Source organism: Heteronotia binoei, chromosome 10, assembly GCF_032191835.1.
Source record: "Heteronotia binoei isolate CCM8104 ecotype False Entrance Well chromosome 10, APGP_CSIRO_Hbin_v1, whole genome shotgun sequence".
Classification (NCBI taxonomy): Eukaryota; Metazoa; Chordata; class Lepidosauria; order Squamata; family Gekkonidae; genus Heteronotia; species Heteronotia binoei.
Window position 1 is genome coordinate 59,558,030 of NC_083232.1, and position 24,434 is coordinate 59,582,463.

The 24,434-nt window shown below is 39.6% G+C and overlaps 1 protein-coding gene across 1 annotated transcript in view; it reads left to right on the top strand.

Annotated features, from left to right (window-relative positions):
- PLCL2 (phospholipase C like 2) overlaps nt 1–24,434 on the top strand; it is a 119,683-nt gene that overhangs the window by 62,325 nt on the left and 32,924 nt on the right. Inside the window, exons 3-4 of the mRNA XM_060248745.1 lie at nt 12,250–14,736; nt 19,367–19,570. Coding sequence (XP_060104728.1) covers nt 12,250–14,736; nt 19,367–19,570 — 2,691 coding nt within the window. The remainder of the gene's footprint in view (nt 1–12,249; nt 14,737–19,366; nt 19,571–24,434) is intronic.

Sequence of the window (24,434 nt, forward strand, 5' to 3'; positions counted from 1 at the left end):
GTCTGCATTTGTGTTTGTGGCTGACCCCTTGGTGCACAGAAAAAAGCACACCAAGAGAAATTGCCTCAAGCTAGTAGCCTGATCAGGTTGTATGGTTTACAATGGTGGCCATTTTGAGTCAAACTAGTCTATGGTAGTCCTTTCCCTGTAGAGCTGCCTGACTGAGAAAATGCCCAAAGAGGCTATGAAGGTCTCCACTGGGTTCTAGCTGGGTGTTAAAGTGGAGTGTTTTTCATCTTTACCCAGATGTAGAACTCTGCGCTAATCATTGTTGAATTGCATCTTGTTCGCATCCATCCACTTTTCTAGTGTTCAGCTCTTGTTGAATTCTGTCTCTGTCTTCCAGGGTGTTTGCCGAATTGCTATTCCTCCTAATTTGGAGTCAACTGCAAATTTAATAAGTTGTCCCTCCACCACTTCCAGATTGTTTATAAAAATATTGAAAAGTACCAGGCCTAGAATCAAGCCCTGTGGCTCCTCATTGGCAGGGCCGACCTGAGGGTGTGTGGCACTCCAGGCAGATTTCCATGCCACGGTCTCTCTGCATCACTGCCCCTCCCCCCTCTGCCCCCTCCCGCCCCTACCAGCATGCTCAGAGGAGCAATGCTAACTTTCCCCTTACCCGCTTTGATGCGGGAATCTCAGTAAAGCAAGAGCGCACAATGATGAGTCTTCACTTCCCCCCTCCCTTTCGGAACTCGAAGTTGGTAAGGGGGAAGCTGGTGTTGTTCCTGAGTGCACTGGGGGGGGGGGCAGAAGGTGGCTTGCCCTCCTGGCACACTCAGAGGAGCGACTCCAGCCTCCCCCTTACCCGCTTCGAGGCGGGAATCTTAGTAAAGTGTTCTCTTAAGAGAGCACATGATGACAAGGCTTTGCTCTCCCCTCCTTTTGGGGACGGAGGAGGAGAAGCCTCATTGGCATGCACTCTCTTAAGAGAATGCTTTACTGAAATTCCCACCTTGAAGTGGGTAAGGGGGAAGCTGGTGTCGCTCCTCTGAGTGGGGTGGGGGGAATTAGGCATTTGTCTAGGGTACTGAGAGGGGGGAGCCCAATTCGGCACCCCCCTCCAAGTGGCTTGCCAATTTCCTGAAACTCCTTTCTGAGGATCAAGAAACGAGATGTGCTATCAGCATAGGGTTCTGGGTCAAATGCTAGGGAAGCAGAAGACAAGGAAAAATCTCTTCAATTAACTCTCCTGGTGGATTCAACCCCACTATGTGTGTGACAGGTGGTTTGTCCAGATGTTAAGGCACACTTTATTCCTGTAACTGATACCATTTGAAGTCTGTTCTGTGCCATGTAAACCAAGCAAGGATGCCTGTGCTGACTAATGGTTTGCCAACTCTTTGCAAAACTGTCAGAAGCTAAAATGAGAATTGTAGGGGAGAAATGGAAGGTTTATGAACAAGTTGAAACTATTGACAACATTTTCCAGTGACTGTCGCCAGTCTATGAATTTTAGAAATGTTCTTTTTTTAGTTTACCAATCCTACACAATTAAATTTAAGGGGAAAGTTCATTTCGCTAGAAGTGATCATGCCAAGTAAATAAATGATTAAGTAACCCCCTTAGTTCCCTTTTTTTTTTTGTTCCCTGCACTACAGCCCCGATGTTGAACAACTATGTTGGATGGAGACAAACTCCCCCACCTTTGGGACAGTGATGTTATTTTTCCACCTCTCTTTTAAGAGGGGGGATATGTTTGGGAGGTGACAAATATCAAAGACTGTTAAATAAACAAAATATCACAAGAGTGTTACTGGTTAAGCATGTTTGTAGCTTAAGTTTTAAAAATTATATCTTTAATTATGTTTGTCTGTGTCCTTTATAAAGTTTATATCTCTGCTGCCATTATATACCTTTATATACCATTATATACCTTTATATACATTATATACCTGCCATTACATTTTATGACACATATTGCCTGGCCCAACAAAGACATTTATGTCAGATCTGAACAGCATAACAAATGAGCTCGACATCCCTGCTCTAAAGTAATACAGCAGAAAATTAAATAACTAGCTTAACTATCTAACACACTTTGAGAACTTGTGTAAGATGGCACAAAAGACCAAGAATCAAAGACTATAGGTGATGCATTTTTTACATTGCTATCTATTGCAATATAAGCATATCATAGTCCAGACCTTTAATCCATGAGAATCCAAGCTAGTTTTTTTTTCCTTCTTCCTCAGGACCTTAGCTCAATTATAATTTTTGGTCCAAGCAGTGTCAGGTGATGATGATAGCCAAACAGGATGCATTCTTGGTGGAACCTTCTAGAAAATTACCTCACCACTCCTGATTCTCCCCCTCTCCATCCTGTAGGCCACAGGTTGTCATGAGAAGTTAATTACCACGTCAGCTCTAGTATTGAAGATGATAAGGGCTGTGTATACTGAGAGATCAGTTAATTTAGTAACACCTGCAGGATGAAACCAGCCCATTACCATTCACATTAACCCTTCAGGAGGAGGTCAGTGGTGATTTGCCTCAGAATTCCCTTTGGAACTTTATCCTAAGACCCAAATTAATATTTGGATACAGTTTTTCAGGTTTGGGGGTACAGTTTTTCAGGTTTGCCAATAACACTACTGATTGCAATAAATTTCATTTTACTGAAATGCAATACTAGACACCCCCCCCTCTCCGGGTAGTCCATAAAAATAGATGTGTGTAATCTTACATTTGCATACAGGTTACAATTATGTCCAAAACATTTCTTTGTGTGTATACATTCCTTTACATTTCTTTCAAGTAAATACAGTAGCCTGCCAAGCACATTATGGCACAGTCTCTATCATGTATGCAAGTCAGCAGAGTTTACTCTTACAGGCTCAGATGCAGTTCACAGTCAAGTGCAGGTTAGGGTTATATAGCCATAACAGGACAAGCTTCATTTAGGAGAAAAAACTTGGAAGTTTGGAATAGATATATTAAAGAAACAGGGAATACTGGATATTTGTGTTTGTTTAAAATGAGAATGTGTGTATTTGTGTGCATGCACACACAAATACAGTATAAAAGAAGTTAAATTTGTTCTCAAAAATGAAGATGTATACAATAATTTTTTTAAGGCCCAAGCTTTTCCAGATTTACATATTGAGTGGGATATTCATTCAGACCCCCTTCAAAGGTTTCCAGCTTATCAGCAACTTGTCCATAAAGAGAAACATTTTTAGCATAGTCTTTCCATCCCTTTAGGCAAGGAAAATTATTGTGTATGTCAATGCAGGACTGTCAGTGTAATTTAATTATTTACAGACATCTGGACCAGAAGAGCTAGATTGCTATTAACAAATTGTGGATACACATGGTACTTCCCATGAGACTGTGGGGGGAGGGGTGGAGGAAGTACTGATTCATGTTCTCCCCCCGCCAATCTGCTATAAGTGATGGGTGCTTGCATTTCTCTGTGTGTGGTTCATGCTGTTTAAAACCCAACATTGTGATTTTGATGAGGATTTTAAAATGCAAATATTTGTTGCTGTTGCTGTTCAAGTAGAAGGGTATAGTAGCAGTTCAGTTAAATTTAGCCCCAACAAACAGTATAGATGTTCACATTACCTGATAAATCTCATTGTAGTTTTGTTCCTTTCCCAAATCTTTACTACATGTGAAGGAAATGGTTCTAGAATTTGCTGCTTTGGTAGACTTGTAATGTTCATTTGAAGCCAGTGGGGCATGATAGTTAGTATAATGAACTAGGACTGGAAAGATATGAGTTCAGATCCCCACTCAGCAATGAAACTCACTCATATGCTGATCTTGGGTCAGCAACTTTCTTGCCTAACCTACCTCAGACAATTGTTGTACAGATCAAATCCTTACAGAAGGGAGAATCATGTTAAAAATAGAGAGATAGAAGCAATGGATCAACTTATTTAAAATCAGGACTGCCATATATAGAAAGTTACAGCTAACATTATCATTTTAATTCATCTTGCCTGAACGTGATAGGCTTCATACATTTACAGTGTGTTATATGTGGTTATTTTGTGAATCTTTATATGACTTTCCTATTTATGTTGATTGTGGTCTTCCCGGGCTCTTTCCTCATACTATATTGCTACTATGCAAGCATTTTCATAGGTATGTATATTTTGCATGCTGCAATGATTTGTTAGTTATTTACTGTGATAGATATGTTAGATTCCTCCTCTCTCTAAGAGTAACCAACTGATGAAATGTTGGTGAAAGGTTGATAGCTAAACAGAGCTGGTCGAGGGAAGAAGCAGTAGCTTGAGCTGATGTGAATCATAACTGGAACCTGCCCATGACAGAGAGAAAGTCAACTTGTAAAAAAGAATTCCAAATACCTAAATAGGCTATAGTTCAAAAGTTGCAGTACAAAGAAACTTTGGAATCTCTACCAGATTCACTCCGGTGCTGTTTTCAAACATAAATGAAAGTTAACTTCTTGTTTGTTTAACCCTGTGGGCTAGATGTGTGTGGTCTCAGGGGAAAAATGTTCACACATAGAGAGATTTACTATCTCAGCCTATATATAATACATTAAGATATGAATAAATAGTGGCAGCAATATTTGACTCCCAGCCTCAATAGCTCTGTGAAGTATCTGAGTTAGGTTACCCTGTAGTGAGGGACTGGGCTACCCTTTCTGATGGTCTCTGAATGAGAGAAAGGACCTTGAATGTGAAAGGACCAGGGATCTTTTTAAAAATGCAAGATGGTTGGTGAACTGTGATTGCCTGACCTACCTGTAATCTCGGCCCGTGTGACAAAGGTTGTGGAGGGTAGTAGGGTCTCTGAGTGAGTAAAGGGGGGGGGGTCACATTTGCTGATATTGATTTAAAACGGATAAAAGGAAGTACTTCTTCACCCAAAGGGTGATTAACATGTGGAATTCACTGCCACAGGAGGTGGTGGCGGCCACAAGTATAGCCACCTTCAAGAAGGGTTTAGATAAAAATATGGAGCACAGGTCCATCAGTGGCTATTAGCCACAGTGTATGTGTGTATATAAAATTTTTTGCCACTGTGTGACACAGAGTGTTGGACTTGATGGGCCGTTGGCCTGATCCAACATGGCTTCTCTTATGTTCTTATGTTCTTATGCAGTATTGTACAGAGAGCCAGTGTGGTATTCTGATTAGAGTGTGTGTCTAGGAATCAGATCCTTGCACTGCAATGAAATTTATTGAATGACCTTGGATTTTTCACCAAGATTACTAAGGGAGTTGTACTGAAAGTGTGCCAACTTGAGAACTGCTTATGATTTTGCTATGACAATTTTAGGGACTTATTTAATGATTTAATGATTGAACATCCCCAAATGTAGAGTAATATTTTCTTCTGTTTGCTAGACACAGTTATGAGAGAGATTTTAAATTCTGATGGATATTGGTAATAAAAAATGCCATTTTTTTAATTCCCTAACCCCCTCCAGGCCCACCAAATGCTTAGGTTTCTCCCAGTTTCCACAAGTAAAAAAGGAAGGAAAAAAAGGAAAGGTCCCCTGTGCAAGCACCAGTCGTTTCGGACTCTGTGGTGACATTGCTTTCACATTTTCACGGCAGACTTTTTACAGGGTGGTTTGCCATTGCATTCCCCAGTCTTTTACACTTTCCTCCCAGCAAGCTGAGTACTCATTTTACCAACCTTGGAAGGATGGAAGACTGAGTCAACCTTGGGCCGGCTACCTGAATCCAGCTTCCACTGGAATCGAACTCAGGTCGTGAGCAGAGAGTTCAGACCACAGTACTATAGTACAGCTGCTTTAATAAAACCTGCTCTTTATAAATACCTCCTTTTCCCAATTAGCCCTTTTTGTTTCCTCTTTTATTTTGTTTCCAAATAAAAGTGATATGAAGGGATTCTGCTAAGAATTGCAACACTTTGAGTGCTGTATCCTTGTAGCCATTGGTCTAGAACTTGAAGCAAATGGCTTGTCATCATGTGATGTTTTAAATGGCTTGTCATCATGTGTTGTTTTAAGAGGAGAGGAAGCTAATACAATTTGCTACTTTACTTTTGTTTCTTCCTTTTAAAGAAAACCTCAGAAGACAGGTGCTCCATCACTAGAGGGGGGGAGTTTATTGTTTTGCAAGATAAATTAAACAAAAACAGCAAAAGATCTTTGAAATGGCACATTATTAATGCAAGACGGATTGTTAGTTTATAGTGTATTTTTGAGAACTTGGTGAACTTTCCTGTCTCTGACAGCTGCAATGGAGGGGTCATCCTCTAAAGAAACAAGACAAAAATATTCTACCGGTTTATGAAAAGGCTAGGAAGTTGGTAGCTCATCTTTAGTGAGTGTTGCTATCAAATAGCTGACCTTTACACTGATGCAATAATACAGTGCTCAGAATTGTAATTGTCACACTAGCTAGAGGAAAGAAAATTCTTTCCCCCCGTGACGAAATATTGTAGCTAAAATGCTTGAGAAATACGGTATTCCTGTTCTATTGTGATATCCCAGTACCACAGTCTTGAAATGGGATAGTCCAGTACTGTTATCTCATAAAGAGATTCCTCTTTTGCTGCCAGCAAGTTGTCTGAACACTGTATATTTACTGTATGCACAAAAATAATCTAGAAGGACTCTTAAAATGTTCAAATTGATATATCATTAAAGTATTTACTCCTTGACTGGTGAGCTCAAAACCAAAATAACTGTACATGCATTAATAATGAGGTTTATTTATTTTTAACCAGGCCTCATTTATAAGGTAAAATTAATCTTCCTGAGAGAGTTATGTTGGACGTATGGAATTACTTGCAAAGCAGTGATGATTCATTGACTGTGGGAAGACTTCCACCTGGCTTGGTTATAGTCTGAATTGAAGCGATATGCATTGATCATTTAGCTGGATGAGTGGTGCATTCCAGCAGTCTAACTGTGTTATTGTGTAGCACCAAAGCAGAAGAAAGTACAGTGAAAGCTTTGTTAACTGGCACAAGGTTAACTGGGTGGCTTTGTTAATCAACATACCCTTCGAATGACTCAGGAGGATGCTGGATAAGAGCTTTGTTAACTGGCTTATTTGGATAAGCAGAAATCCTGATTCCCTGTGAATTCCAATTAATAAAGCTTTTTTTTACTGTTAATTAGAACCTTTGCAGGTATCTGTTGAAGGGGGCATGAATTTTGTAGAGCCTGGCCTACTTCAACAAATGCTTTAGATTTGTGTTTATTTGTGTAGTATTTATACCCTCTTTTACTTCCCAGTAGAGACAGGGGTGTTGAACTTATTTGTCATGAGGGCCGGATCTGACATAAAACAGACCTTGTTGGGCTGGGCCGAGCCATGTGTGTACCTATTTAAGATTAGGTAGCAGAGATATAAAATTTATAAAGAACACAAGCAGACAGAAATATTTTTTTTTCAACTTAAAACATGCTTAAAATGTTAGCACTCATTGGTCTTAAAGGTGCTTTCTTTTTATTTCTTCCATGGGATCTAGGGAACCAGCCAAAGGAAGCTCTGACTCTTTCCTTCCTTTCCCAGGGGCTGGGGTGGGTGGGCCTCAGTCAGTAGAAGGAAGAGAGTCTTGGATCAGTAGCTCTGCTGTGCAGTTGAAAGAGCCTGGCAAAGCAAGCTGTTCCTCCCCAAGGGAGAAGCCTCAGCCAATGGAGAAAATAGAGGCTTTGTTCTGTAGCTTCTGTGCAATTGAGCAAGCTTTGCGAAGCAACCTGTTATGCAGAAGGAAAAGATATAGGGAGAAGGAAGCATATGATAGCCAGTTGTTCAGGGGCCTGATAGGAGCCCTCCGAGGGCCTAATTTGCCCCCCGAACTGCATGTTTGACACTCCTGCCTTACAGCATCATTCTCCCTACTTCCTTTCTATTTTCCCAGCTGCAACCCTGTGTAGTAGGCTAGGCTGAGAGAGTTACTGGCCCAAGATCACTCAACAAACTTCCATGCAGGGTGGGATCTTGAACATGGGTCTCCCAAATCTGCTGAATACATTTTTTAAAAAAATATTTTATTAACTTTTAATAAAATAAAACACAATCTTTTAAACAATTTTAAATATTTTCCATATTAATGTGTGACTGTCAAAATCATTACCCCCCCCCCCCAAATCCATAGTCAGTATAAATATTGCCATTCTAAAACAAGTTTTATCTGAATATTTCAAAAGATATCATTTGTTGATAACATTTGGAACTTCACCTTGAGAGAAAATATAATCTAATATTGGGAACCATATAGATTCAAAATCTGTAATTTGAAATTTATTGGTTAAGGTTTTTAAATTTGCAGTAATTTTACTCATAGTGTATAAATTCCAGAGTTTTTTTATGCCAGAGGTCAATTGCTGAATACATTTACTTGAAAAAAAAATTGCATTTATACAAAACATGTTTCTAAATATGTTTAGGATTTTAAACCTAGAGAAACATTAGAAGCACAAGTAATTGTCACAAGGCCAGTGTATTTCACAGTATTGATTTCTTAATGAATACTAAAGAAACAGTAAGTTAAAATATGTTGTGAAAATATTGCCTATTTAGAGAAATTCTGTTTTGGACTTTTAAAAACAGGCTGCAAAGTGCACAGTGGCTGTAATTCAGTGTAGAATTTCAAGGGCTTAGAACCTCCTCTAGCTGAAGGAGGTTTCCTACAACTTAAGTGTAGATAGATAGGAAGAATTCTTTATGCTTGCTTAGTGGAGTGGTAGAATACTGGCCATGTAATGTGCTACATCAGGGGTTCCCTAAACTTTTTGAGCCTGTGGCCATTTTTGGAATTTCGAAACTGTGTGGTGGGTACAGCCACAAAATGGCTGCCAAAAATGACCGCTGCAGCTTACCTTTAGTCACACCATGAAAATCCTTGTGCTCTGGTGACAGCTGCTGCCAAAGGAACATTTTTTAAAAAACCACATAGCCAGTCAAATCTCTAATGGCCAATAGCCCCACCTGGCCCTTGTAACTTTCTAAAAACACATGGTAGGCACCATGGAGGCCATGGGTGCCATGTTGGCAAACCCTGTGCTGGATTATCGCTCTTCGCCAGGTCATTCAGAACTCTTTTTGCCTTCATTTAACCAATCAATTCATACAGATGAATATGTGTATACGTATGTGTAAGTAGGAAAGCCCATGCACATGTGAATTCCAAGTGCATATTGAAGGCTTTGGACAGAGACACTTTCTTTTAAATTCTTTGTAGACCGAGAATATTGGATGAGCATTGCTGGTTGTCTGTACTAGGAAGCTAAGTATTTAATACTGTTTACCTGTCAAGATCTGTACCTTTCTGTCCTCTTCAGAAGAAGGAGACAGACCAGGGACTGACTGTGACACTACCTCCCCCCCCCCCAATAATCTTTTAACAAGTTTCGTTACCTGTTGTTATATGTTCTGCAGCACCTTTTAAAAACAAATCTATTGCATCATAAGCATTTGTGAACCTCTCTCTCTGAAACAATGACCTCTGTTTTATCCTTTTCCCAATTTTACTTATCACTCTTACTTACATTCTTCTGTTTCTCTATCTTCCCATTTGAGGCTATTACAGAGACAGAGCTTAGGATGGAACTAGACCTGTACTTAAGTTCCAACTCCACTGCCTTTTCTAGTTCCTTCAAATAGGGTGCAGCCTTGAGATCCCAAGAAGAAATGCTTCCCTCCCTTCACAGCCAAGAAGATATATTCAAATGGTTCCCATTTCCTTATTTGCAATTCATGTTATCCTTCACCCCAACTACACATATTAGTGATAGTTAAACAGTTATACATCCTGAAATAAGCTTTGGTTACTGTCTCTAAATCCAGGGATGTATAATTTGGTGCAGCTTAAAGTTTACATCGATATAGCAATTTCCAGTTATTCTTCAGTTGTTTTTTTAGAGTACCCTGTTTTGGAGTCCTTGGTGCTGGAATCAGGGTTTGGATTGGGGAGCAAGGGTACCCAGAGTGTAGAGCCATACAAAACTTATTTTGGGATTCAGAGGTGTTTCATCATAAGTATTTGTACATGGAATGGATAATAAGGAAATGGAAGCTGCAAACAGGGAAATGAAAACCATTTTTGTTACTCAGGTGGGACACAGGGAGTAGTAGATGCTTTACATTGCTTCCTTCCTCTATTGAAAAGTTTCTTCATGGGTGGGTGGACATCTTCAGCTTTGGTCCCAACTTTACTATGTTAGCATCCCTCCACTGTGGGTCAAATACATGTGTGCCCCTGTAGCTTTTCTACTACAAAAAGGAAAGTGCTGGACCAGTTTTAGCAAACAGCTAAGAGGGAAGGTGTTAAGCACCCCACCCCTCTGCTAGTCACTGCTCATCTCCAGACTTACTTGTGGTATTTGCATTAAAGAAACAACATCAGTGCTCCTACCACTTCAGTAAATTTTGTACTAGCATGTTGAGACATGGTTTACGAAGTAAGCAGAGAGTCCCTGAATGGATTTGTTGTATAATTGCTTTGTTGTGTGTTCATATCATAGCAGATGGCTCACATAATAACTGATATGAAGCATTCCAAAATTGTCTTAGGACCATGGCACTTGGAGGTCTTTGATATTGGCCAGATATTAAGTATTACTATCGTCACCACTGGCCCCTTCCAAGCAGTATTGTTCATTCACACATGTTCCCTGTGAAGACTTCCACTGCAGTTAAGATGAAGGCAACTTTTATCAAAACCTGAGCTGTTATATCAAACATTTTATAAGGGCTCAGTGCCTATGAGTTAGATTTCACTTTATTTTTATTGGCTTCTGTCACACAGCAGGAGACCAGGAAGGGCCTTCTACTGACTGCCACCACTCTGGTAAAGGTCTGTATGGGAGGGCCCAGAGCACTCACCAAACCCCTGTATCTTCCCTATTAGCATGTACCTTTTAACTCTGACCAAAGAGATGTGAGAACCCAGGCAGTTTAATAACAATAAGTTTATTATAAGTGCTCTAGAACAACAAGTGGTTAGTAAAACATTTAGTGCAACAGTGAGTACAGAAACAGTAAAGGTTAGTGCAAAGAAATAAAAACCCTGAGACAACTAAATGGCTCCTTCTAATGCCAAAGACCCACCACTCCCTTTGGGTGAGGGATTTCTCCCAGCTGCAACATGCTTCCAGCTCAGCCTTTTCCAGAGAGAACCACTCTCTCTGAATGTAGCCTCTACAGGGAGAACAACCTGCCTGCAACTTGGCCTGTTTTTGCTTTGCTCCCAGGTCCCCCTCTCCCCCGGCAAGTTTTCCCTCCTAAATCTCTGCCACCCAGCCAGAAGAACAGAAGGCATCCTGGGAGATGTAGGCCCGCTAGCAACTTATAGGCAAGCATCTCCTTGTCCTCTAGGCCTCATGGCCTAGGCCCAGGGGATGATAGCTTCAATTTGGCATGAACAAATGGGTCAAAACTTCATTGTTAGCTAAAGAAGTTTAAATTTAACCCTCCTATCTCCATTCTCTTTCCCTACGTATGCCAGTTCTACATTCTTACTGCGGAAGAAATACTATTTGTTCCCTCACATTCTCCGTGCCTCCCCCTTCTTGTAAGTAAGTCAATATAAATACAATATAGTTGAAATAGTTTTGATAAAATATTGCATATTTTTGTTGATGGTCAAAGCAAGGGTTTTAATATATTAATATACACTATTAGCACACTTATAGTGTGAGTCCAGATGTCAGCAACAGAGTATCAGGGCTTTTTGTTGTTGCAGGGACTCCTTTGCATACTAGGCCACACCCCTGATGTAGCCACTTCTCCAGGAGCTTACAGTAGGCCCTGTACTAAGAGCCCTGTAAGCTCTTGGAAGATTGGCTACATCAGGGGTGTGTGGCCTAATATGCAAAGGAGTTCCTGCTACAAAAAAAAGCCCTGCAGAGTACAATGAAGAAATAGATCCAAATGTCTGCTTGGCTTGATGGCGTTGAATAAGTCTCTGGCACTTAGTGTGCAAAATGAGAATAATATATACTATCTCAAAGGCTTGCTATAAATATTAATCATAAAACATTATGAGTACTAAGTTGTGATCCGGTGCACACTTACTTTATAGTAAGTGAACTTGCATGGACTTCTCAGTAAACATTATATAGTACAGGGATGTACATCTGCTGTCTTTAATGTTTCACTAGACGTGAACAGCTGTGGATGGATCAGTCAGTCCCCAGGACAAAGATCCCTTTCGGAATACCTAATAAGTCCACAATCCTCAAATTGATGCACAGAGAACTACATTAAAAGTAGGAGACAGGTCTCCACCATTTACATGTTATAAGGCAGATATTTCATTATTCATTTTTTCTACTTCTAGGATGGTACAAAGCAAAAAAGAGAACGGAAGAAGACGGTGTCATTCAGCAGCATGCCAACTGAGAAGAAGATCAGCAGTGCAAGTGACTGTATTAATGCCATGGTTGAAGGCTCAGAACTCAAAAAGGTTCGATCCAACTCCAGAATATACCACCGATACTTCCTTTTAGATGCAGATATGCAGTCCCTACGGTGGGAACCTTCTAAGAAGGATTCTGAAAAAGCAAAGATTGATGTTAAATCAGTCAAAGAAGTGAGAACGGGGAAGAATACAGACATTTTTCGTAGCAATGGAATTTATGACCAGATTTCAGAAGACTGTGCGTTTTCTGTTATCTATGGGGATAATTATGAGTCTTTAGATCTTGTTGCAAATTCTGCGGATGTTGCAAATATTTGGGTTACTGGGCTAAGATACCTGATATCTTATGGAAAACATACACTTGATATGCTAGAAAGTAGCCAAGATAAAATGCGGACTTCATGGGTTTCACAAATGTTTAGTGAAACAGATGTAGATAATTTGGGCCGTATATCCTTGTGTAGGGCTGTGCAATTTATCAAAAGCCTAAACCCTGGCTTAAAAACAAGTAAAATTGAACTGAAATTCAAAGAGTTACACAGATCAAAAGACAAACCTGGTACTGAAGTCACAAAGGAGGAGTTTGTTGAAGTTTTTCATGAGCTTTGCACTCGCCCTGAGATCTATTTCTTGTTAGTTCAGTTTTCTAGCAATAAAGAATTCCTTGACACCAAGGACCTTATGATGTTTTTAGAAGCGGAACAGGGTATGGCACATGTCACAGAAGAAATAAGCCTAGAAATCATTCACAAGTATGAGCCTTCTAGAGAGGGCCAGGACAAGGGATGGCTTTCCATAGATGGTTTTACAAATTACCTTACTTCAGCAGAATGTCATATATTTGATCCAGAGCATAAAAAGGTGTGCCAAGACATGAAACAACCTCTATCTCATTATTTCATAAACTCATCTCATAACACATACTTGATAGAGGATCAGTTCCGAGGTCCATCTGATATCACAGGATATATTCGTGCTCTTAAAATGGGGTGCCGAAGTGTTGAGTTGGATGTTTGGGATGGTCCTGATAATGAACCTGTAATTTACACAGGTCATACAATGACCTCGCAGATAGTCTTCCGCAGCGTAATTGACATTATTAACAAATATGCATTTTTTGCTTCGGACTATCCTCTTATGCTGTGTTTAGAAAATCATTGCTCTCTCAAGCAACAGAAAGTGATGGTTCAGCATATGAAGAAAATATTGGGAGACAAGCTGTATACACAGCCTCCAAATGCAGAAGAATCCTATCTGCCTTCTCCTGAATCCCTCAAAGGGAAAGTACTATTAAAAGCCAAGAAGCTTTCTCCTAATTGCTCAGGGCTAGAGGGAGATGTTACTGATGAAGATGAAGGAGCAGAAATGTCCCAGAGAGTGGGTAAGGAGGGTGTGGAGCAGCAGAATGTTGTGCCAGCAAAAAGGTTCCAGCTCTGTAAAGAGCTTTCAGAACTCGTATCCATATGCAAGTCAATTCAATTCAAAGATTTCCAGGTTTCATTTCAGCTTCAAAAATACTGGGAAATTTGCTCCTTTAATGAAGTGCTTGCTACCAGATATGCCAATGAAAATGCTGGAGACTTTGTGAATTACAACAAACGTTTTCTTGCCAGAGTTTTCCCTAGTCCCATGAGGATTGATTCAAGTAATATGAATCCACAGGATTTTTGGAAATGTGGTTGCCAGATAGTGGCAATGAACTTTCAGACACCTGGATTAATGATGGACCTCAACATTGGTTGGTTTCGACAAAATGGCAATTGTGGTTATGTACTGCGGCCTGCAATCATGCGGGAAGAAGTTTCTTTCTTTAGTGCAAATACAAAAGACACTGTACCTGGGGTTTCACCACAGCTTCTTCATGTTAAGATCATTAGTGGGCAGAACTTTCCAAAACCAAAAGGATCAGGTGCCAAAGGTGATGTTGTAGATCCTTACGTCTATGTAGAAATCCATGGGATCCCAGCAGATTGTGCAGAGCAAAGGACAAAAACTGTGCATCAAAATGGGGACAATCCAATATTTGATGAAAGTTTTGAATTTCAGATTAATCTACCTGAACTTGCTATGGTGCGGTTTGTAGTACTAGATGATGATTATATTGGGGATGAATTTATTGGGCAGTACACAATTCCCTTTGAGTGTTTACAGACAGGTTATCGGCATGTTCCACTTCAGTCTTTAACAGGAGAAGCTCTAGCACATGCATTTTTATTTGTACATGTGGCAATTACTAATCGGAGGGGTGGTGGGAAGCCTCATAAACGGGGTCTTTCTGTCAGGAAAAGCAAGAAATCCAGAGAGTATGCCTGTATGAGGACTTTGTGGATTAAAACTATTGATGAAGTATTCAAGAATGCTCTCCAACCCATACGGGATGCCACGGATTTGAGGGAAAACATGCAGGTATTGTATTTGATTTACTTTCACAAAAGATTAATATTTACATTAATAAATGTGTTTATTGCACTCTATTATGTTTCTATAATAAATCATGACATTGTTAAATATAGATGTTCAGTCATTTTGAAAGCTGTTAATGTGATCAACGGTAAAGGTAAAGTCCATGGGGTTCACAAGATTGTAACTCTGGTTAGGACTGAATTGATACTAACCTAATTCCCTTTTTGTGCTACAGTTTATTTTATGTTATCTGACTGTTCTTTAGAACTTTGACTTAGAGTAGATATAGAAAAATTGTACAGCCATATTGGCCCATGCAAAATCCAAAAACAAGAACCAAACCCATGTAATAACTTCTATTAGGACCAACCAAATTGACACAAAACATTGTGCAAAGCTTTGAGCTCTTCATCAGATGGGATGTTATGTAATTTAAAATAATAGAAGGGTAGAAGACAGATTTCTTAGGCCATTATAAAGTTTGATCTTATGTCATCCCAGGTGAGATGCAAGCAGGCGATTAGCCTCCATTTTTTTCTGAGATACAGTATTACAGCATGGTCTCTAGGAGAAAGAGAGAAACAGACAAGTCAGAGGGCTGGTTTATGTATATATTTATGTAACTGGATTCCTGAACTCATGGTGGCTCACTCACATATGAACTAAGTAGATTGAAAAACATTGTATTTTTGAGATGAGGTGAAAGTTCTCTGAGGTGTATGATCTGTGATGGGTCATTCACATAGGCAGGAAGCCATGGAATGCTGGCTCTCATAAAGGATGAGACTCAATAAGATTTGTCAGCAGTAATAAAATGTAAGAGATAAACATGTACAAACTTGAACAGTTTCATAGCCTTTGTAAATAGAGTTTTGACTTTTTTTGTCACACACACCCCTCCACTCACCCACAGCAGTGGTAAGTGTTCCACTAGACTGTTTCACTTGCCATAATCGTTAGAAGTGTAAAAATCTTTAAATAATTTTTTTTTAAAAAAGAGATACATTTGGAATGAGATATCTATTTGAACATGACTTCTGATTTTGGGAAAGTACATTGCAGCATAGAAACCGTATTGCACTAGGATTACATCAAATTGTAATCCTGATTTAGGTTTGATTTAATGTGCTATATTTTCAGTTTGGGTATTGATGTAGAAGATGAAGCAGTGTTTATCCTTTTAGGTTTGGTGTATTCTCTTGAAAATGCAGTCAGGGCAGATCTGTGGAACTTGGGTGCATAACTGTTTTCTGGAATGCTTAACTGTGAGAACAGGTTTCCAACTGCACAACAACATTCAATAAATAAGTAAATAATTCACTGGGCCATATTCTCAAAATGAAGAATGGTATATGCTGTTAAAGTCATTGTAAGCACCTCATAAATTTATGTATATCAGGGGTTTCAGACGTCCAGCCAGCAGCCTGATCTGCCCCAACCCTGAGGGCTTCTATGCAGCCAGCTATGGTCTGCTTCCTTCTCCCTCTCTCCTGCTTCTGTCATTGCCATTTTTGTTTTTCTCTGTGAGACTGAGGCAGCTGAGCAAAGCAGCCTCTCCTTGCTTTTTTGTTCTTCCCCTCCCCCTTCCCCAAGGGAGGGGAAGGGAGGAGGAGACTCAGCCAGTGGAGGATCTTGAGTATGTAGCTCTGCTGTGTGACTGAGAGAGCCTTGCACAGCTAGAGTACTCCCAATCAAATCTAGAGAGCTGTGCCAGGCTCTCTGAATCACACAGCAGAGCTATACAACAAAGCTCCTCCATTGGCTGAGACTCCTCCTCCCTCCACCTCTCTTAGGGAAAAGAGAAATGCTGTTTTTCTGGGCTGCCTCAATCCCATGTGAAATATAAAACGCACCTTTTTGCCTAGCTTTTTGTCTTGCCCTCCCTCTGTTGTTAAGCTGATTTTGCCAGGGCTTTCCTGTATTCAACTGGGTTCCCTCCTCCTTTTCACTATATTCATGCCCTCGTGATCAAATCTTTCTCAGTAGGAAAGCAATGTGGAATGTTTAGATGAGGAATAACAAGAAGACAGTGAGGTGGAGACTGGGGATTTTGAACTTAGGCTTCCCAGATAGTAGGTTGATACAAGCACTATACATTGCAGTCTCTCTATTCTTGCACTGCCTCATAGGAGTTGCAGTTATTTTTATGGGGAAGACTATAACTTTGTGGGTAAACACATAGCCCTCAATCTGGGTCATGGTGCCTCCATATGTTCTTGACCAGCACACGAAGCAACTTATGTACAAAAGGCAACTTACGTACAAAATCTCACAATGCCCAGCCATTTCAAGTTTTCCCTTGGTTCCAACTAGGGCACAGAGCATTGGCCATGAGATTTCTGTGATTAATGTCAATAAATCAAAAGTAGGTATGCAACTTACCGATACACACCTGAAATATACCAGAACATCATACTCAAAATTGCTACAGCACAAACATTGTCTCCAGATTTTGATGCAATAATTTAGAGCAAGAGGCGTCAGTTATTGGAGACTGTTAAATAAACAAAATATTGCAAGAATACTAATGTTTTAAGGGGTTTTTTTTAAAAAAAAATCTTTGTGTTTGTCCGTGCCATTTGTAAAGTTTACATCTCCTCTACTTGGCATTACATTTTATGACACACATGGCCCAGCCCAACAAGGTCTCATTTATGTCAGATCTGGCCTTTATAACAAATGAGTTTGACACCCCTGAGTAGATCAAGCAAATCACACTATTTTTCTGTTTCCATTTTTTTCAGTCTCCAGTGATTTCAATGTTAAAATCACAATTTTTAAAGTCATATTTTAGTGTCATATTAATACACTTGTCAGGGTTTTTTAAAAAAAATCTGGTAATAGAAGTGATATTATAAAACATTCTGTGTTCTTGATTAAATGAATAAAGTATAATAAAGCAAGCTAGATGCTAAAATAGAGCTCTGTAGTCCAGAACTTTGCACTTCATTGGAACTATTATTATTGGCTATGGAAAATGGAGATTACCAATACCATGTGACTCCTCCTTTCTGGCAACAGGAAAGTCCTTCTTGCATCTGTGGTCTGACTCTGTACCTCCCTCAATTAAAGGCAATGACTATCCCACTATTCTGCTTGGCAAAATTTGAAGCTTTCCTCCAGCATGAGGATCCTTCCTTCAGTTTAAGTGTCTCTCTTAGTACTTCGCTGAGTAGATTGGTAGATTACATGCCAGTGCCTGAGACATAACATTCTGACTTCAGCTTGTTTTGATCTTTGAGAATGACTTTAGTTTATTGTTTAGCTTGTATGCTCCTTTCCGTCTCACGCATGGAAGCAAAAGTGAAGACTTCTTGGTTTAGTAAGTGAATTATCTAGCTTTAATTTGTTTCAGTGTCCAAAGCTGGGTTCTGTGACAAATTAGTGTACTGACCAGAACCTGGGATTTAAAATCAGTTTGTGGATAAGGAGCAAGCTTCAATTTGTTGAAGCTCCTGAATTCAGAGATCTAAACTAATGAAAGTTCAAAGATTCAGACATCCTAAACCACAGAGTTTTCAATTTTGGCTCTGCATACAAAAGGAATGTTAGACAGCATGTAAGCCTGATAATAACTTATTGTCATTGTCATTCTCATAACAAACATTTCTGGTTTGTTCCTGACATCTGAATATATACAGTATGTTGTTTTGACTTTTGTTACTTCAAAGCATGGGGAGCACAATAATGTAGAGAATGAGATTCTGTTAGGTTCATTGGCCATCCAAATTGCATAATAATCAGAGGACCCTTTTATTTACATTTGATTCTGAAATATGGGGTCTTTGTAATATTAATTTGAAGGCAACAACAGCCATATTCACTTCAGCTTTGGACATATTTATGTGTTAAATGAGAGAATCAGAGGCAGAAATGGGGCTTGAAATATTTTCAGTAAACCTGGGCAAGATTCAGGTTGTGAACTCATATTTCTTTCATTATAATCATAATTACAGGGGTTTATCTGTGGAGGATGAAAATCAATGACCCAATGTAATCCAGAATTACATGTCAACACTGAAGATTGGGAGGCAACAGTGGGAGGGCTTCTGGAGTTTTAGCCCTGTAGGTGGGCTTCCTGTTGGCACCTAGGTTTTGGCCACTATGTGACATAAAGTCTTAGACTAGATGGGTCATTGACCTGATTCAACATGGCTTCTCTTATGTTCTTATTGAAAGGACTCCAAGTAGAGATCATGACATTAGAGTCACAGTTGAATGATAAGTGTTTACATCGGGGTGGCCAATGGTAGCTCTCCAGATGTTTTTGCCTACATCTCCCGTCAGCCCCAGCCAGCATTGCCAATGGCTGGGGCTGACGGGAGTTGTAGGCAAAAAACATCTTGAGAGCTACTGTTGGCCACCTCTGGTTTACATACTTCATATGTGTGTGCTTATAAATAACTTAATAAACATTGCAGTTATCTAAATCTTGCTTACTTTGGAGACCTGTCATTTTCCAAAGCATAGTCATGGATAATGAATAACTCAATTGCATAATTATATTAGTAAGAAGTCTGTTAACTTGAATTGTTTATATATTCTGAAAATTTATGTATTCTGGAAAAAACCTGAATGAGATATTAAATGTGACAGTAATTTTTTCCTTTTATTTTATTTTTTTTTAACACAGAATGCAGTAGTTTCATTCAAAGAGCTATGTGGCCTCTCTCCTGTAGCAAATCTCATGCAATGCATATTAGCAGTATCGACCCGCTTGGTGAGATCTGATAATACACCTTTAGTGGTAATGAATCTCAGTGATCAGTATCCCACAATGGAATTGCAAGCGATTGTCCCAGAGGTTTTGAAAAAAATTGTAACAGCATATGAAACGGTGAGTACCCTTGCCTCTCATATCTTAAAAATCTTTTAAATTATGGTGTGGTTTTTTTTGTATGCCTTCTGATATTCAGTGTTTTCCATCACTTCTTATTTTTGAAAAGTCAATCTCACAGACATGAACAGTATTTTTATATGAGGTGAACTTTAGAAATTTATTTAATGTATTCATTTAAGCTATTTACAAGCATGCTTTTCTCCCAGATAATTGGGAATCAAAGTGCAGCAATGCAGCCAAGGCGCATTAAAGTAAGTTCTGTAAAATGGAGCTGTTTCATCAGGCTTCAGGTCTGGCGGTGGATGTCTACCTCAGTTGGCCTCCCTGCTGTAGTTCCTACTCTGTTGGAGCATCCATCTGATTCCACCTATGTGGCCTAAAGCGGTCACTATGCAATTGTTGCTACCTGTTTTAGTTTTACATTTTAATTCTAATTAACTGTATATTTGTAACTATTAATTGTATATTTCATTTGAATTTTATTATGACGAGTAGTTGATGCTGTTCCCTTGTTGTGATTCGCCCTGAGCTTGCTCATGGGGAGAATGGAATCAAAATCTAAATGAATGAATAAATAAATACAAATCTAAATTAATCTGGTGACCCCCATCTAGTTTACTCTATTTAGATAAAGGGCAGTTTATAGAATTGAAAGGGCAGCGTTTCTTCCTCCTCATAGTTGTGAATGAATAAGACTAGGGTTGCCAATCCCCAGGTGGGGGCAGGGGATCCCCCAGTTTGGAGGCCCTCCCCCCGCTTCAGGGTCATCAGAAAGCGGGGGGAGGGGAGGGAAATGTCTGCTGAGAACTCTATTATTCCCTATGGAGATTTATTCCCATAGAAAATCATGGAGAATTGATCTGTGGGTATCTGGGGCTCTGGGAGGCCTGTTTTTTGAGGTAGAGGCACCATATTTTCAATATAGCACCTAGTGCCTCTCCCCAAAATGCCCCCCAAGTTTCAAAAAGATTGGACCAGGGGGTCCAATTCTATGAGCCCCAAAAGAAGGTGCCCCTATCCTTCATGATTTCCTATGGAAGAAAGGCATTGAAAAGGTGTGCTGTCCCTTTAAATGTGATGGCCAGAACTCCCTTTGGAGTTCAATTATGCTTGTCACACCCTTGTTCCTGGCTCCACCCCCAATGTCTCCTGGCTCCACCCCCAAAGTCCCCAGATATTTCTTGAATTGGACTTGGCAACCCTAAATGAGACCAATTAATTACCTTAAGTATGAAATAATTTTATTCAAGGTGTGAGAAAGCTCACACCTTGAATAAAACTTTGTTAGTTTTAAAGGTGCCATTGAACTCAAAATTTGTTCTACTGCTTCAGACCAACACGGCTGCTCATCTGGATTTACCTTAAGCACGATTTATCTTTTCTCTTTCCCTTCCCCCGTTCCTTGTTCTTCCTCTTCTACCCCTTTCTCCGCCCTCCCCCTCCCCTTTCTTTCCCAGCTTATCTACTACTCCATCTCTTAAAATATCCTTAAATGGGTGTAGCCAAAGTAAAACAGTTAACGCAGTTAATACTCAAATGCTAAAATACAGGACTTGCAGAGTACCTTCAGTCTAAAACTTGATATAAATTCTTTTTCTCTAGTTCCTGTTTTTATATTTAATTTAAATTTAAATTAAGCTCCACTACTGAATATCCTAAAATAGTCAAAATAATAGTTAAAAAAGAACAATTGGAAACAGTTAAGAATGGTTAAGAAAACAAAACTATTGGAAACCGTGAAAATAAAATTATAGGAAGATAAAATTGATAAAATTAATGGGTTAAGATGGGTTAAAATTGAAAGCATTAAAAGTTAATGTTAAATAGGTTATAGCTCAACCTTAGAATAGGTTAATTAAGCCAACTTAAGTACATGTTAAAATACAACTGCTCTTTTCAAGGTCAGCATTATCAAAGCAGCTGCTGGGGAAAAAACATGATAGGGTAGTCAGGTAATTAAATTCCAACGGTTGTTAACATCCTAAGCATAATATAACTCCCTAAAACAGAATATAATTAAACAGCAGACAAGAACATGTAAGTCCTGTCTAAAATAATATAGAATAAGGAAAAAAAAAGAATATGTGGATAAATAAGAAAGAAAACATAAATTAAACTCTTGTGAACACTGCCACAGCCCTTCTTGCTAGCAACAGGTATCCATTTTTTGGGTATAATACCCAAATTCAAAAAATACCCCTCCCACACACACACCTTCTGTAATGATTGCTATATAGGGAGTTGTGCAGCTTGCTCTTTTGGAATCTGCCAAAGAAAGATGATTGTGATAGGAACCAACTGTACATAATAGGGAAGGAAAATTTGTATTGGTAAGAAATGCTACTTCTGCAAATGCATAGATGAAAGTAGGGGGACCAGCAACATTTTATGAGGGGCATCTAATTTACTCCTCCCTATTTCTTCTTTCCTTCATAAAAAGTTCCCGTAGCCTCTCCCCTTTTCCTGTTCTTCTCTCCTTCCCATTCACCTGCTAACCTATCTTTATCTGCCCCTTTGTATTCAGCTTCCCTCCTCTCCCCCCATGTAGCCTCTTCCAGTGCAGTGCTGGCTGGGTCAAGCCCAGTTATGTAGTAGGAAATCTGCAAGGACTATTTGAGTACCTCCCTTCTCACACTATTTCTTCTCGCTCTGCTCCTGGCAGCCCCCATATCCTCACCTGTCCTTGCTTCCTTTGCTCCTTTCCAGCTACCAACCAGCCTACCTTTTATCTGCCCTCATCTTCAGCTATATTTATTCTTTGCTTAATTTATACTCCACAATGAGGAGCTAAAGCAGCTCACATCATTCTTCTCTTCTCTGAACTGTGTGAGGTTGTTTAGGATATGAATGTGTGACTGGCTCCTGGTCACCCAGTGAGGTTTCATGGCAAAATGGGTATTCAAACCCAGTTCTCCCAAATCTTAGTCTGAGACTGTAATCACTGTGGGATGGCATCAGTTGAACAACAGCAAGAGGCTTGCGCCTGGGCGAGAACTGCAAGTAATGCAGTACTGAGCCACCTAAAGGTTACTGCCAGACCTGACCGACCCTGATGAGTCTTCCCTCAAAGTCCAATGCTGCCTGCTCAGGAATTCATCTCTAGCAGCCAGCAGAATCGCTGCTTGGCTGCAGGGATGTCTTTGCTTCCCTGGAAGGAAAAGGGAGGACTTCTGCTGCCCGTTTGGGCGCAATTCCAAGGGGACGAAGCTTGCTGCTGTAATGGCAGCACTATCCGCTCCCTATCTCAGTCTTCGACAGATGATTGGGTGGAGGCAGGGGAGCTTTTAGCTCGATCCTGCTTGGATTGTCTCAGTTTCCCTTAAGCAGAGATTGGGTGGCTGAGAGGGCTGGGCAGGAGCGCTTTTGGCTCGCCCCTGCTTTGGCTTGTCCATTTCACTCCCTGCTTTCCTGCAGGCTGTACTGATCGGGTGTCTGATAAGGCCCTGGAGGCCTTTCTTTCCTCTGCGTTGTTAGAGTGAGCTGGAGATTGGGGCTGCTGATAAGACCCCTGCAGAAGAAGATGAAGAAGTCACAGATGTCCTGGCAACCAAATGGCTGCTATCAGAGCGGTCACCCAAGTCTGGTCACACAGGGGACCTTAATTTCTTTGAGCTACAGGCATTTCTTCTGTCATTTGAGGAGAAGGTTTTTTTGTTTTTATATATTTCAAGTTTTTCTGTAAATCTGGGTTTGGGGGTTTTTTTTCTTCCCGATTTGTAGGAAGATCTGTCATCTATTCATGGCTCCAGTCTCTAGACAAGTATCCACAGATGTGGCTAGATTGAGAGTTAGATACATTGATACATCTAAATACCCTGTAAGAAAGTGAACTTTTAATTCATGATAACTTTATAGTTGTGATATCATGGCAAGCCATTTTCACTGAATAAGAATATTGTGTTGTGTAGCCAGTTGCTGCTTTTGTTTCAGGCTGTAGTCTCTGCTCTGTATTAAGGTGAAAAACAGGCATTTCCTTATGGAATGTTTTGTAAACAAACCTTGGTTACCATGGTATTTCTTGATTTACATTTAATATCTTTTTTTTGTTCTAAGTATGAATCTTGGTTAGCACTGATCCAATAGCATTAGTAGTTTCAGGGTCAGTTCATCTTGAATAAATATACTAATTTAATATTTAATGTTTCTGTCAAAAATACCTCTGGTGATAAAAATGAAAGTAAACATTTATAGTGACTGGAACAATAGTCTCCCTGTGTCTCTCATTTTAACTTGGTAGAATTCTTGCACAGTGAGTTATTAGATAGCTGAGAACTTACTCATTAAACTGTAAATGATAATGTAGGCTTTCTCCAATAAGGAACTAGCATGTATTAGAGTAATTAAAAAGGACAAAATACTATAGGGGATTGAAACATGTTAGAATGAAAATGTGTGCTTTATTATGGGAGAAAAGTATAATTATTAAAGCACAAGTGTCAAGTGAACAAGAGTTTTCAGTTAATTAGAACATCCCTAGATAATTGTTACATTATAAATTTTTGCTATAAAACTAGATCATAACAAAATTTATTCTACAACCTTTGTCTGTATTACTGCACACAAACCATTGCATTTTCATTTGCATATTTTGTCTCAGGCCTTTGGGCTATGATTTCATGGAACAGTTGCAAATGATCTCAAATGGGTGTCAAACCTACACTCTCATGACATGTATTAGGGGAGACACTCTCTATATATTGTAGAATAAATATTGCTATTTTCATCATGCAATTATATGCAAAGTATTTGTGATTGCAAAGATTGAATCAGAATGCCATTCTGATGTAGGAAACTGAGTGGCGGAATCATTTTGCTGTATGAGGAATCAGCTGAGAGTATTATAGACCAAATCTGGAAACCA